The 15,000-nt window shown below is 50.3% G+C and overlaps 2 protein-coding genes across 4 annotated transcripts in view; both read left to right on the forward strand.

Moving 5' to 3' along the window:
* Nucleotides 1-4,951, forward strand: part of znf277 (zinc finger protein 277) — a 6,477-nt gene extending 1,526 nt beyond the window's left edge. For all 3 annotated transcript variants that reach the window (XM_080003082.1, XM_080003083.1, XM_080003084.1), the window contains exons 6-12: nt 292-402; nt 767-899; nt 996-1,063; nt 1,219-1,315; nt 2,597-2,639; nt 2,915-3,089; nt 4,755-4,951. In XM_080003082.1, the coding sequence (XP_079859208.1) occupies nt 292-402; nt 767-899; nt 996-1,063; nt 1,219-1,315; nt 2,597-2,639; nt 2,915-3,089; nt 4,755-4,929 (802 nt within the window). In that variant the 3' untranslated portion in view covers nt 4,930-4,951. The remainder of the gene's footprint in view (nt 1-291; nt 403-766; nt 900-995; nt 1,064-1,218; nt 1,316-2,596; nt 2,640-2,914; nt 3,090-4,754) is intronic.
* A 3,408-nt stretch (nt 4,952-8,359) lies between these two features.
* itga11b (integrin, alpha 11b) overlaps nt 8,360-15,000 on the forward strand; it is a 33,284-nt gene continuing 26,643 nt past the window's right edge. The window contains exon 1 of the mRNA XM_080002272.1: nt 8,360-8,455. Coding sequence (XP_079858398.1) covers nt 8,407-8,455 — 49 coding nt within the window. The 5' untranslated portion in view covers nt 8,360-8,406. The remainder of the gene's footprint in view (nt 8,456-15,000) is intronic.

Consider the following 15,000-nt stretch of genomic DNA (forward strand, 5'->3'; position numbering starts at 1 on the left):
CGGCACGCCGCTCGTGCACGCCGTGCCCTGCTGGCACCAACCCTCTCTGAGTTTTTCAGTTCTCGTGCTGCAGTTACGCCACGTTGTTTTCACTTTTTTATTGAATAACTCTCACGGTCGCAGATTGGAAATCACAAACACCTGAAGATGAACTTTTTATGATAATGACACTTTTCCTAATAGTAATTGTTGGACATAGTAAAAAATGTCCTTATGAATAGTGGCGTGAGGACCATGGAAAGTAGAGTGAGTGAGATGTGCATATTAAAAGCAGGTTCCTGGTCTCTGCAGGTCGCTGCTGCTCAACCACATGAACAGGGAACACTCCTTCAGCATCGGGCTCCCCGACAACATCGTGTTCTGTGGAGAGTTCCTCGACCTCCTGCAGAGCAAACTGGACAAGTAGGAACCCCCCCGAGTACTACAGAGTACTACCACAGAACACAACATCATCCAACTGTGGAAATAGTACACACTCAGATCAACACATTATACTAACTGAGAAACAGTTATGTTGCCAAGTCTTCAAAAATGCACTAATTTCAGCAAATATAATGTAAAATTCTATTCAGGAGTCCGAATTGGTAAAGAACGTTTAGTTAAATCCCTCACGGATGTTTTAACGATCTGGCCACTCAATGTTAAATGTTTGAAAACGTTAAAAGTTTACAGCAGCCTCCGTTTCCCGGTGTGAATCGGCTGGTTCTGTCTCGGGGTGGGCGGGGCTTGAGTGGAGGCTGCTGCTGATTAGCTGCCGCTCCGTCAGTCTGCAGTGCCTGTACTGCGAGAAGCCGTTCAGAGACAAGACGACGCTGCGCGACCACATGAGGAAGAAGTCGCACCGCAGGATCAGGGCCAACAACCAACAATACGACCGCTTCTACGTCATCAACTACCTGGTAACGCTCAGCGCCGCCCCCTTGAGGATCCGTGGAGTGGAGCTTCATTCTTCATCCGTCATCCTTCATCCCACTCCTCTTCCTCTCTTCCCGCAGGAGATGGGGAAGAGCTGGGAGGAGGTGCAGTCCGAGGACGACCGCGAGATGCTGGACAGCGGAGACGAGTGAGTCCAGACGCAAAGCGAGGGGCCGCAGGCAGGGGTCCCGAACGGTTCTATGGCACGGGCCCCCAAGGATTTATATTTGATGTATTCATTTATATTTGTACAAATGAAAAGTAGAGAGTTGCGGGGTGATGATGTCACTCTGCTCTGTGCAGTGATTGGTCGGACTGGCGCTCCCACCCAGTGTGTGCGGTGTGTCTGTTCTGTGAGCGGCAGTCTGAGAGCACGGAGCAGATCCATACACACATGGAGGTACACACACACACACACACACACACACATGGAGGTAAACACACACACACACACACACACATGGAGGTAAACACACACACACACACACACACATGGAGGTAAACACACACACACACACACACATGGAGGTAAACATACACACACACACACACACACACACACACATGGAGGTAAACACACACACACACACACACACACGGAGGTAAACACACACACACACACACACACACACACATGGAGGTAAACACACACACACACACACACACACACACACACACAGAGGTAAACACACACACACACACACACACGGAGGTAAACACACACACACACACACACACACACACACATGGAGGTATACACACACACACACACATAGAGGTATACACACACACACACACACGGAGGTACACACACACACAGGTATTGACACACACACACACACACACACACAGAGGTATATACACACACACACACACACACACACAGAGGTATACACACACACACACACACACACACACAGAGGTATACACACACACACACAGAGGTATACACACACACACACACACACACACACACACACAGGTATACACACACACACACATGTATACACACACACACAGAGGTATACACACACACACACACACACACAGAGGTATACACACACACACACACACACACAGAGGTATACACACACACACACACACACAGGTATACACACACACACAGAGGTATACACACACACACACACACACAGAGGTATACACACACACACACACACACACATGTATACACACACACACACGGAGGTATACACACACACACACACACACAGGTACACACACACACACACACACACACACAGAGGTACACACACACACAGGTACACACACACACACAGGTACACACACACACACACACACAGAGGTACACACACACACACACAGGTATACACACACACACACACACACAGGTATACACACACACACACACACAGGTACACACACACACACACACACAGAGGTACACACACACACAGAGGTATACACACACACACACACAGGTATACACACACACGGAGGTATACACACACACACACACAGGTACACACACACACACACAGAGGTACACACACACACACAGGTACACACACACACAGAGTGATGGAGGTGGTTATTGAAGTTACACCATCAGGTGTTAGTGATAGTGGTGGAGGCAGGAAGGCGTGGCCCGGCGCTCTGAGACTTGCGGGAAATGATTTGAAGTCTCCTCCTCCTGTTCCAGGAAACACACGGCTTCCATCTCCACCAACTGAAGACAGAACTCAGTAAGTCCTACTGCCGTAGTATAAGTTTTACAGGAAGTGATACCGCAGGGTACATGGGAATACAGGAAGTAACTGTGGATCTAAATACTTATCATGATTGGATGGTTTTGTGCTGATGATGTAAATCTTAAATGTAATTGAATAAGTTCGTCCACTTGTTGCGTCATCAATAAGCAGAACAGCAGGTTCTGGCTGGTTCTGGCTGGTTCTGGCTGGTTCTCGCTGGTTGTTGTAAAGAGCGCGGTGCGTGATCTGGCTGACGTTGTGTGTTGCAGCGCTGACCTTCTACCAGCAGGTGAAGCTGGTGAACTTCCTGCGCAGAGAGCTCCACCAGAGCCGCTGCTACGGCTGCAGCCAGAGATTCGCTTCCAAAGCCGAGGTTCTCCAGCACATGGCGGCCACCGGCCACGTGATGCGGCTGCCGGCGTCCTCGGTGTGGGACCAGCCTCAGTAAGACTCCGCCCCCCCCCCGCGCTGCTCCACGCGATATGATCACAGATTTGAATCAGACAGACCATAAACTTTGTATCCCTGTTTCACCCTTTATTTATTGATCATTTCTCATTTGGGCTCATACACATTATGAATCACTAGGATTGAAACTGAATGATTCGTCCGTCACCTCATTAAAACAAGGTGATGTGACGTTCAACTCCCTCAATAGTCAAACTCATCTGCTGCCTCTAACCTGTAACTACAGCCTGAAGGAGAAGAACTCAGCTCAAAGGAAGTTTTTGTTCCAAAGTTGGAGGTACTGACCGGAAAGAAACAAGTCACGGGAAGTATTCAAACTGCCTGACACTGTGCTTTTACATTCCATGATGAAAACAGCTGAACTGATGGATGCCATTTTCCGTAAGTAAGTCAAGTTTATTGCTGCGCCGCCGTTGTCGCCAAGTGCTTCACAATCAAATAAAATCCAGATAAAACCAGATAAAACACACAAGGGGAGACGCTGTTCCAAACATAAAAAAACACACCCCCCCTTAAAAGCCAGTCTCAACAGATGGTTTGAACCGCTTTTTAAAATGTCCACTGAGTCCAGGTTGACTAGAAAGCATCGTCTCCCCGAGTTCTAAAACGTGTCGGAGGGACACTGAGAAGACCCCGGACGGAGGAGCTGAGGGGTGGCCTGGCGGTGCGTGGGCGCAGGAGGTCCAGGACGTCACGGGGAGCCCGGCCGTGTGGGGATCTTTACCTGAGCGCCGAGAGTTGGAAAGGAATTTTGAATGGAAGAGAGAGGCCGGTGCAGAGAGGTCGAAATGGGCGTCGTGTGTTGGATGGTGTTAGAAGTAAACGTCCAAGGAAGATTGATTCAGGCGGGTGAAACAAGCAGCACAGTTTTCCGAGCCAGATGACAGCCTGCGCCACAATCAGCTTCTCCAGTCCAGACCTGAGTCTGACCGTTTCTCAGGTGCATGAAACACGGAGGACCAGGCCCCAGGTTCTGATGACTGAGTGACGGGGTCAACACATCGTTATCTGCGTGGATCTGCAGGACAGTTATTTACCACCTGGTTCCTAACTGAATGGAAACAGTCGTTCAACATGGAAAGTCCATCAGGTTCATCAGGTTGGAACAGGAGATGTTGCTGAAACTACTGATGATGGGGGGGCAGTAGCTCAGGTGGTAGAGCGGGTCGCCTGGACTGTAGTTTGCCGGTTTGATCCCCGGCTCCTCCCGGTCGCGTGCTTATGTGTCCTTGAGCAGCACACTTGACCTCCTACCTGCTCCCGGGCGTCGCTACATGCAGCCACCGCTCCTGGCTACGTCAGTTACTAGGATGTCAAATGCAGAGAAATGGCAAATTTCCCCGTTGTTTGACTGATAAGGCTTCATAGATAAATGAATAATTGTCCTGGTGGAATGTGTACATGGAGAAAAAGAGGCCACATGACGGAGCAGAGAGGACAGCCACTCCACCCACCAGCTGTCTCCACCACTGGGTTGACATGTGGTGCTCAACAGGATCACCTGTGACTCAGGATCTGAATCTTTAAAAGCCTGACGCTGAACAGGAAGCAGCGCCACTCTACTTCCTGTTCCAATGTGACTTTTACATGAAACCTGTGATGGAAACGTCCTGGTGGACTTCCTGTTTCCTGTGTCCCCAGGTATTACTTCCCCACCTACGAGAACGACGGGCTGCTGTGCGTCCTGTCGGACAGCGAGGCGGACGAGGACGGACGCGACGTCCCCGTCTTCGCAGAGGACGACTCCGCCCTGAAGGACCTGAAGGAGAGCAGCGTCCTCCACAGGCTGCTGGAGCCCAGGGGAGGCTGCAGCTAGAGGAGGAGGATGGAGGAGGATGGAGGAGAGAGGAGGAGGGGGGTTATTATGAAAAGTAATGCTTTTGAATAATAAAATGGTGTGTGTGTGTAAAGGATAGAAGGTGTGGTTGGTTTGTTGGTTTTTAACTTCGTCCTGAAACACCTGAATAAACACCAGCTGCACTCACATCCATCATTTTAATTTTGGACCAATCAGTGACGTGTTGTCTCAGTGACATCACACGTTGAGCTTTTCAAACAGGCAGAGCAGGAAGCCAAACCAGAGGCTTCAAGGCGCTCATCTCCATGGAAACCAGCAGGAGGCGCCAGACGCTACGTCCCCTTATGACACATGGTTGTTAATGATAATACACTGTACGTGTACTGTACGTGTACTGTACGTGTACTGTATGTGTACTGTACGTGTACTGTACGTGTACTGTACGTGTACTGTATGTGTACTGTACGTGTACTGTACGTGTGTAACTGAAGTACACGCTGTGACTGACGAGGTGTTTGAACTCACCTTCAAAGTTTGAAACTTTTTCATCTTTATGTTTAGAAAATGTAAATAATTAATAGAAGAATCAAAAAAGGAAAACATGAGGAAAGGAAGTCAAGAACCATCCAGAACCATCCAGAACATCAAGAACCATCCAGAACATCCAGAACCATCCAGAACCATCCAGAACATCCAGAACCATCCAGAACATCCAGAACCCCCCAGAACCACCCAGAACATCCAGAACATCCAGAACCATCCAGAACATCCAGAACATCCAGAACCATCCAGAACATCAAGAAACATCCAGAACCATCCAGAACCCCCCAGAACCATCCAGAACATCAAGAAACATCCAGAACCATCCAGAACCATCCAGAACCCCCCAGAACCATCCAGAACATCCAGAACATCCAGAACCATCCAGAACCATCCAGAACATCCAGAACCATCCAGAACCAGACTGATCTCAGACCTGCTGCGCCGCATCAACACAGACAGGAAGTTGCTGCTGTCTCACCAGTCAGACCAGTATAATGACCTGGAACCAGTCAGACCAGTATAATGACCTGGAACCAGTCAGACCAGTATAATGACCTGGAACCAGTCAGACCAGTATAATGACCTGGAACCAGTCAGACCAGTATAATGACCTGCAGCCAGTCAGTCCAGAAGAATGACCTGGAACCAGTCAGATCAGTATAATGATCTTGAACCAGTCAGACCAGTAGAGTGATCCTGAACCAGTCAGACCAGTAGAATGACCTGGAGCCAGTCAGACCAGGAGATGACCTGGAACCAGTCAGACCAGAATAATGACCTGGAACCAGTCAGACCAGTAGAATGACCTGGAACCAGTCAGACCAGTATAATGACCTGGAACCAGTCAGACCAGTATAATGATCTTGAACCGGTCAGACCAGTAGAATGACCTGGAACCAGTCAGACCAGTATAATGACCTGGAACCAGTCAGACCAGTAAAATGACCTGGAACCAGTCAGACCAGTAGAATGACCTGGAACCAGTCAGACCAGTAGAATGATCTTGAACCAGTCAGACCAGTAGAATGACCTGGAACCAGTCAGACCAGTATAATGACCTGCAGCCAGTCAGTCCAGAAGAATGACCTGGAACCAGTCAGATCAGTAGAATGATCTTGAACCAGTCAGATCAGTATAATGATCGTGAACCAGTCAGACCAGTATAATGAGCTGGAACCAGTCATACCAGTAGAATGACCTGGAACCAGTCAGACCAGTAGAATGATCTTGAACCAGTCAGACCAGTAGAATGACCTGGAACCAGTCAGACCAGTAGAATGACCTGCAGCCAGTCAGTCCAGAAGAATGACCTGGAACCAGTCAGATCAGTATAATGATCTTGAACCAGTCAGACCAGTATAATGACCTGGAACCAGTCAGACCAGTAGAATGACCTGGAACCAGTCAGACCAGTAGAATGATCTTGAACCAGTCAGACCAGTAGAATGACCTGGAACCAGTCAGACCAGTATAATGACCTGCAGCCAGTCAGTCCAGAAGAATGACCTGGAACCAGTCAGATCAGTATAATGATCTTGAACCAGTCAGACCAGTAAAATGACCTGGAACCAGTCAGACCAGTAAAATGAGCTGGAACCAGTCAGACCAGTAGAATGACCTGGAACCAGTCAGACCAGTATAATGACCTGGAACCAGTCAGACCAGTATAATGATCTTGAACCAGTCAGACCAGTAGAATGACCTGGAACCAGTCAGACCAGGAGAATGACCTGCAGCCAGTCAGTCCAGAAGAATGACCTGGAACCAGTCAGATCAGTATAATGATCTTGAACCAGTCAGACCAGTAGAATGACCTGGAACCAGTCAGACCAGTATACTGACCTGGAACCAGTCAGACCAGTAGAATGACCTGGAACCAGTCAGACCAGTAGAATGACCTGGAACCAGTCAGACCAGTATAATGAGCTGGAACCAGTCAGACCAGTAGAATGACCTGGAGCCAGTCAGACCAGTAGAATGACCTGGAACCAGTCAGACCAGTAGAGTGATCTTGAACCAGTCAGACCAGTAAAATGACCTGGAACCAGTCAGACCAGTAGAATGACCTAGAACCAGTCAGACCAGTATAATGACCTGAAACCAGTCAGACCAGTAGAATGAGCTGGAACCAGTCAGACCAGTATAATGATCTTGAACCAGTCAGACCAGTAGAATGACCTGGAACCAGTCAGACCAGTATAATGAGCTGCAGCCAGTCAGTCCAGTAGAGTGATCTTGAACCAGTCAGACCAGTAGAATGACCTGGAACCAGTCAGACCAGTATACTGACCTGGAACCAGTCAGACCAGTGGAATGAACTGGAACCAGTCAGACCAGTAGAGTGATCCTGAACCAGTCAGACCAGTAGAATGACCTGGAGCCAGTCAGACCAGGAGATGACCTGGAACCAGTCAGACCAGAATAATGACCTGGAACCAGTCAGACCAGTAGAATGACCTGGAACCAGTCAGACCAGTATAATGACCTGGAACCAGTCAGACCAGTATAATGATCTTGAACCGGTCAGACCAGTAGAATGACCTGGAACCAGTCAGACCAGTAGAATGACCTGGAACCAGTCAGACCAGTAGAATGAGCTGGAACCCGTCAGACCAGTAGAATCACCTGGAACCAGTCAGACCAGTAGAATCTTATCTGTGAACATCAGTACAGTTTGCTGACATAAGAATCACTGAAGCAGGAAACATGAGACTCAGTTACATTTCAAAAGGTTCATTAAAACTAGTGTGTGTGTGAGTGTGTGAGTGTGTGTGTGTGTGTGTGTGTGTGTGTGTTTGTGTGTGTGTGTGTGTGTGTGTGTGTGTGTGTGTGTGTGTGTGTGTGTGTGTGTGTGTGTGTTAAACTCCGCCTCTTGTGCTCAGAGTCAGTTTGCTTGTGGAGAGCGTTCAGTCTGCATGCTGCTCACCACACACACACTGTAAACACACAGCTATGGATTATTTACACTTTCTACTACTTTGGACCTGCAGTCTTCTACCAGGTGAGTGTGTGTGTGACTGTGTGTGTATGTGTGGTTGTGTGTGTGTGTGTGTGTGTGTGTGTGTGTGCATGCAAATGTGTGTGTTGCTTGAGCAGCAGGTGCTCACAGAGTTCCTTGTACCTGTTGCTCGTACAACTGAACAGAAGATCAAAGTGTCGAACCTCCAGACGACCATGGGAGCGTGCACGTTGAACTGACCACGTGCGTGCACGTTCAACTGACCACAAGCGTGCACGTTGAACTGACCACGAGCGTCCACGTTGAACTGACCACGAGCGTGCACGTTCAACTGACCATGTGCGTGCACGTTGAACTTTACCACGAGCGTGCACGTTGAACTGACCACGAGCGTCCACGTTGAACTGACCACGAGCGTGCACGTTCAACTGACCATGTGCGTGCACGTTGAACTGACCACGAGCGTGCACGTTCAACTGACCATGAATGTCCACGTTGAACTGACCAAGAGCGTGCACGTTGACCACAAGCATGCACGTTGAACTGACCACGAGCGTGCACGTTGAACTGATCACGAGCGTGCACGTTAAACTGACCACGACCGTGCACGTTAAACAGACCACGAGCGTGCACGTTGAACTGATCACGATCGATTGAAAGTTGTTGGATAATTATTGTGTGGTAGAAAAAATTAACTGGAAAGAAAAAACTTAAAACTCATTTTAAAAAAATTTCGATCTCATGTCAAAGTGTTAATATTATTAATGATATTAATATTCAATATTCCACTGAAGTACTAACATCAGCAGCCGTGCAGAGCTGCAGGCTCCACGTGCAGCAACCCCTTGAAATGGAACATTTGTGACTATGTTGGTATTTGCTGCAGCACGGTGACGGATGTTTGGCTGAAAAACACTTTGAAAATGTTTTTATTGAATTTGAGTGAAATGAGAAGCTGAGTGTGATGATGATGATGAGGAGGAGGAGGAGGAGGTTGAAATATGATTATCTGATCAAAAAGTACTGATGTGAGGAGAGGAGAGAAGAGGAGGAGAGAGGAGAGAGGAGACAAGGGAAGGAGGAGACAAGGGAAGGAGGAGACGGGGGAAGGAGGAGAGGAGGGAAGGAGGAGAGGAGGAGAGAGGAGACAAGGGAAGGAGGAGACCATGGAAGGAGGAGACAAGGAAAGGAGAAGACGATGAGAGAGGAGAGGAGGGAAGGAGGAGATGAGGGAAGGCAGAGACAAGGGAAGGAGGAGACGAGGGAAGGAGGAGAGGAGGAGAGAGGAGACGAGGGAAGGAGGAGAGGAGGAGAGAGGAGAGGAGGGAAGGAGGAGACGAGGGAAGGAGGAGACGAGGGAAGGAGGAGAGGAGGAGAGAGGAGAGGAGGGAAGGAGGAGATGAGGGAAGGACGAGAGGAGGGAAGGCGGAGACAAGGGAATGACGAGACGAGGGAAGGAGGAGACAAGGGAAGGAGGAGAGGAGGAGAGAGGAGAGGAGGGAAGGAGGAGAGGAGGGAAGGAGGAGAGGAGGGGAGGAGGAGATGAGGGAAGGAGGAGAGGAGGGGAGGAGGAGATGAGGGAAGGAGGAGAGGAGGGGAGGAGGAGATGAGGGAAGGAGTAGATGAGGGAAGGAGGAGAGGAGGGAAGGAGGATGAGGGAAGGAGGAGATGAGGGAAGGAGGAGACAAGGAAAGGAGGAGATGAGGAGAGAGGAGAGGAGGGAAGGAGGAGATGAGGGAAGGACGAGAGGAGGGAAGGCGGAGACAAGGGAAGGAGGAGACGAGGGAAGGAGGAGACGAGGGAAGGAGGAGATGAGGGAAGGAGGAGAGGAGGGAAGGAGGATGAGGGAAGGAGGAGATGAGGGAAGGAGGAGACGAGGGAAGGAGGAGATGAGGGAAGGAGGAGAGGAGGGAAGGAGGATGAGGGAAGGAGGAGATGAGGGAAGGAGGAGATGAGGGAAGGAGGAGAGGAGGGAAGGAGGAGATGAGGGAAGGAGTAGATGAGGGAAGGAGGATGAGGGAAGGAGGAGATGAGGGAAGGAGGAGATGAGGGAAGGAGGAGAGGAGGGAAGGAGGAGACAAGGAAAGGAGGAGACGAGGAGATGAGAGAGGAGGGAAGGAGGAGATGAGGGAAGGACGAGAGGAGACTCGTCGCACGCTGCAATCGGTGCAAGACACCGAGACAGGGTGGGAGGGGGGAGCGGGAGAAGTGAGGTGAGAGATGAGGGAAGGAGGAGAGGAGGAGAGAGGAGAGGAGGGAAGGAGGAGAGGAAGGAAGGAGGAGAGGAGGGGAGGAGGAGATGAGGGAAGGAGGAGAGGAGGGGAGGAGGAGATGAGGGAAGGAGTAGATGAGGGAAGGAGGAGGGGAGGAGTAGATTAGGGAAGGAGGAGAGGAGGGAAGGAGGATGAGGGAAGGAGGAGATGAGGGAAGGAGTAGATGAGGGAAGGAGGAGAGGAGGGAAGGAGTAGATGAGGGAAGGAGGAGATGAGGGAAGGAGGAGAGAAGGGAAGGAGGAGAGGAGGAGAGAGGAGAGGAGGGAAGGAGGAGACAAGTGAAGGAGGAGACGAGGAGTGAGGAGAGGAGGGGAGGAGGAGAGGGGGGAAGGAGGAGATGAGGGAAGGAGAGGAGGGGAGGAGAAGTTGAGGGAAGGAGGAGGGGAGGGGAGGAGGAGATGAGGGAAGGAGGAGATGAGGGAAGGAGGAGAGGAGGGAAGGAGGAGATGAGGGAAGGAGGAGATGAGGGAAGGAGGAGAGGAGGAGAGAGGAGATGAGGGAAGGAGTAGATGAGGGAAGGAGGAGGGGAGGAGTAGATTAGGGAAGGAGGAGAGGAGGGAAGGAGGATGAGGGAAGGAGGAGATGAGGGAAGGAGTAGATGAGGGAAGGAGGAGAGGAGGGAAGGAGTAGATGAGGGAAGGAGGAGATGAGGGAAGGAGGAGAGAAGGGAAGGAGGAGAGGAGGAGAGAGGAGAGGAGGGAAGGAGGAGACAAGTGAAGGAGGAGACGAGGAGTGAGGAGAGGAGGGGAGGAGGAGAGGGGGGAAGGAGGAGATGAGGGAAGGAGAGGAGGGGAGGAGAAGTTGAGGGAAGGAGGAGGGGAGGGGAGGAGGAGATGAGGGAAGGAGGAGATGAGGGAAGGAGGAGAGGAGGGAAGGAGCAGATGAGGGAAGGAGGAGATGAGGGAAGGAGGAGAGGAGGAGAGAGGAGATGAGGGAAGGAGTAGATGAGGGAAGGAGGAGGGGAGGAGTAGATTAGGGAAGGAGGAGAGGAGGGAAGGAGGATGAGGGAAGGAGGAGATGAGGGAAGGAGTAGATGAGGGAAGGAGGAGAGGAGGGAAGGAGTAGATGAGGGAAGGAGGAGATGAGGGAAGGAGGAGAGAAGGGAAGGAGGAGAGGAGGAGAGAGGAGAGGAGGGAAGGAGGAGACAAGTGAAGGAGGAGACGAGGAGTGAGGAGAGGAGGGGAGGAGGAGAGGGGGGAAGGAAGAGATGAGGGAAGGAGAGGAGGGGAGGAGAAGATGAGGGAAGGAGGAGAGGAGGGGAGGAGGAGATGAGGGAAGGAGGAGATGAGGGAAGGAGGAGAGGAGGGAAGGAGGAGATGAGGGAAGGAGGAGATGAGGGAAGGAGGAGAGGAGGAGAGAGGAGATGAGGGAAGGAGGAGACAAGGGAAGGAGGAGAGGAGGGAAGGAGGAGAGGAGGAGAGAGGAGACGAGGGAAGGAGGAGACAAGGGAAGGAGGAGATGAGGAAAGGAGGTGACGAGGAGAGAGGAGAGGAGGGAAGGAGGAGAGGAGGAAAGGAGGAGACAAGGGAAGGAGGAGACGAGGAGAGAGGAGAGGAGGGGAGGAGGAGAGGAGGGAAGGAGGAGAGGAGGGGAGGAGGAGAGGAGTGGAGGAGGAGAGGAGGGAAGGAGGAGATGAGGGAAGGAGGAGAGGAGGAGAGAGGAGATGAGGGAAGGAGGTGCGGAGGAGAGAGGAGAGGAGGGAAGAAGTAGAAGGTCTGTAGAATGTCTCTGCAGGAGATGACGTCTTTAAGTTCATGTCTGACATCACATGGTTACCATCACATGGTTACATCACATGGTTACCATCACATGGTTACATCACATGGTTACCATCACATGGTTACATCACATGGTTACCATCACATGGTTACATCACATGGTGACATCACATGGTTATCATCACATGGTGACATCACATGGTTACCATCACATGGTGACATCACATGGTTACCATCACATGGTTACCATCACATGGTGACATCACATGGTTACATCACATGGTGACAACACATGGTTATCATCACATGGTGACATCACATGGTTACCATCACATGGTTACCATCACATGGTGACATCACATGGTTACCATCACATGGTTACCATCACATGGTTACATCACATGGTGACATCACATGGTTACCATCACATGGTGACATCACATGGTTACCATCACATGGTTACACCACATGGTTACCATCACATGGTTACCATCACATGGTTACCATCACATGGTTACACCACATGGTTACCATCACATGGTGACATCACATGGTTACCATCACATGGTTACATCACATGGTTACCATCACATGGTTACCATCACATGGTGACATCACATGGTTACCATCACATGGTTACACCACATGGTGACCATCACATGGTGACATCACATGGTTACCATCACATGGTGACATCACATGGTTACCATCACATGGTTACCATCACATGGTTACCATCACATGGTGACATCATATGGTTACCATCACATGGTTACCATCACATGGTTACCATCACATGGTTACACCACATGGTTACCATCACATGGTGACATCACATGGTTACCATCACATGGTTACATCACATGGTTACCATCACATGGTTACCATCCCATGGTGACATCCCATGGTTACCATCACATGGTTACACCACATGGTTACCATCACATGGTGACATCACATGGTTACCATCACATGGTGACATCACATGGTTACCATCACATGGTTACCATCACATGGTGACATCACATGGTTACCATCACATGGTGACATCATATGGTTACCATCACATGGTTACCATCACATGGTTACCATCACATGGTGACATCATATGGTTACCATCACATGGTTGACATCATATGGTTACCATCACATGGTGACATCACATGGTTACCATCACATGGTTACCATCACATGGTGACATCATATGGTTACCATCACATGGTGACATCATATGGTTACCATCACATGGTTACCATCACATGGTTACCATCACATGGTTACCATCACATGGTGACATCATATGGTTACCATCACATGGTTGACATCATATGGTTACCATCACATGGTTACCATCACATGGTTGACATCATATGGTTACCATCACATGGTTACCATCACATGGTTACCATCACATGGTGACATCACATGGTTACCATCACATGGCTACCATCACATGGTTACATCACAGTACAACAATCTGCTTGTGGAAGACGCAGGAAACCGAGAAGGAATCCAACGTTATTCACTTCATGGTGTCGTAACAGGGAACCTTGAAGTCCATCTCAGGAAGCTCCCTGGAATGTTGTGAATAACATTATCATGACATCATCACAACATCATCATCACAACATCATCATAACATCATCATAATAATATCACCGTGACATCATCATGACATCATCATGACATCATCATCACATCACCACATCATCATAACATCATCATGACATCATCATAAGGGTCCCACAGCCACAGGATCTGGAGGAGCTGAGGGGGGCGGAGCCTCGTCCTTGGAGCCATTTCATTCTTTTTCCAACTGAACAAAAATGTGTTTTGCTTCCTGCTGCAGCTTCCTGTGAAAACAGATCCGTGTCTGGTTTTCCAGCAGCTCAGAGTCTGGAAAAAGCTGGAACATCACAATAGAAATAAAGAGGAAATGAGAAGGTCCAGGCTGCAGGACGGACAGACAGGCTGTGATGGACAGACAGGCTGTGATGGACAGACAGGCTGCAGGACGGACAGACAGGCTGTGATGGACAGACAGGCTGTGATGGACAGACAGGCTGTGATGGACAGACAGGCTGCAGGACGGACAGACAGGCTGTGATGGACAGACAGGCTGTGATGGACAGACAGGCTGCAGGACGGACAGACAGGCTGTGATGGACAGACAGGCTGTGATGGACAGACAGGCTGCAGGACGGACAGACAGGCTGTGATGGACAGACAGGCTGTGATGGACAGACAGGCTGCAGGACGGACAGACAGGCTGGGATGGACAGACAGGCTGTGATGGGCAGACAGGCTGTGATGGACAGACAGGCTGTGATGGACAGACAGGCTGCAGGACGGACAGACAGGCTGTGATGGACAGACAGGCTGTGATGGACAGACAGGCTGCAGGACGGACAGACAGGCTGTGATGGACAGACAGGCCGCAGGATGGACAGACAGGCTGTGATGGACAGACAGGCCGCAGGATGGACAGACAGGCCGCAGGATGGACAGACAGGCTGCAGCTCAGAAGGTCCAGGCTGCAGGATGGACAGACAGGCTGTGATGGACAGACAGGCTGTGATGGACACACAGGTTGTGA

This window comes from Zeus faber, assembly GCF_960531495.2.
Source record: "Zeus faber genome assembly, chromosome: 6".
NCBI lineage: Eukaryota > Metazoa > Chordata > Actinopteri > Zeiformes > Zeidae > Zeus > Zeus faber.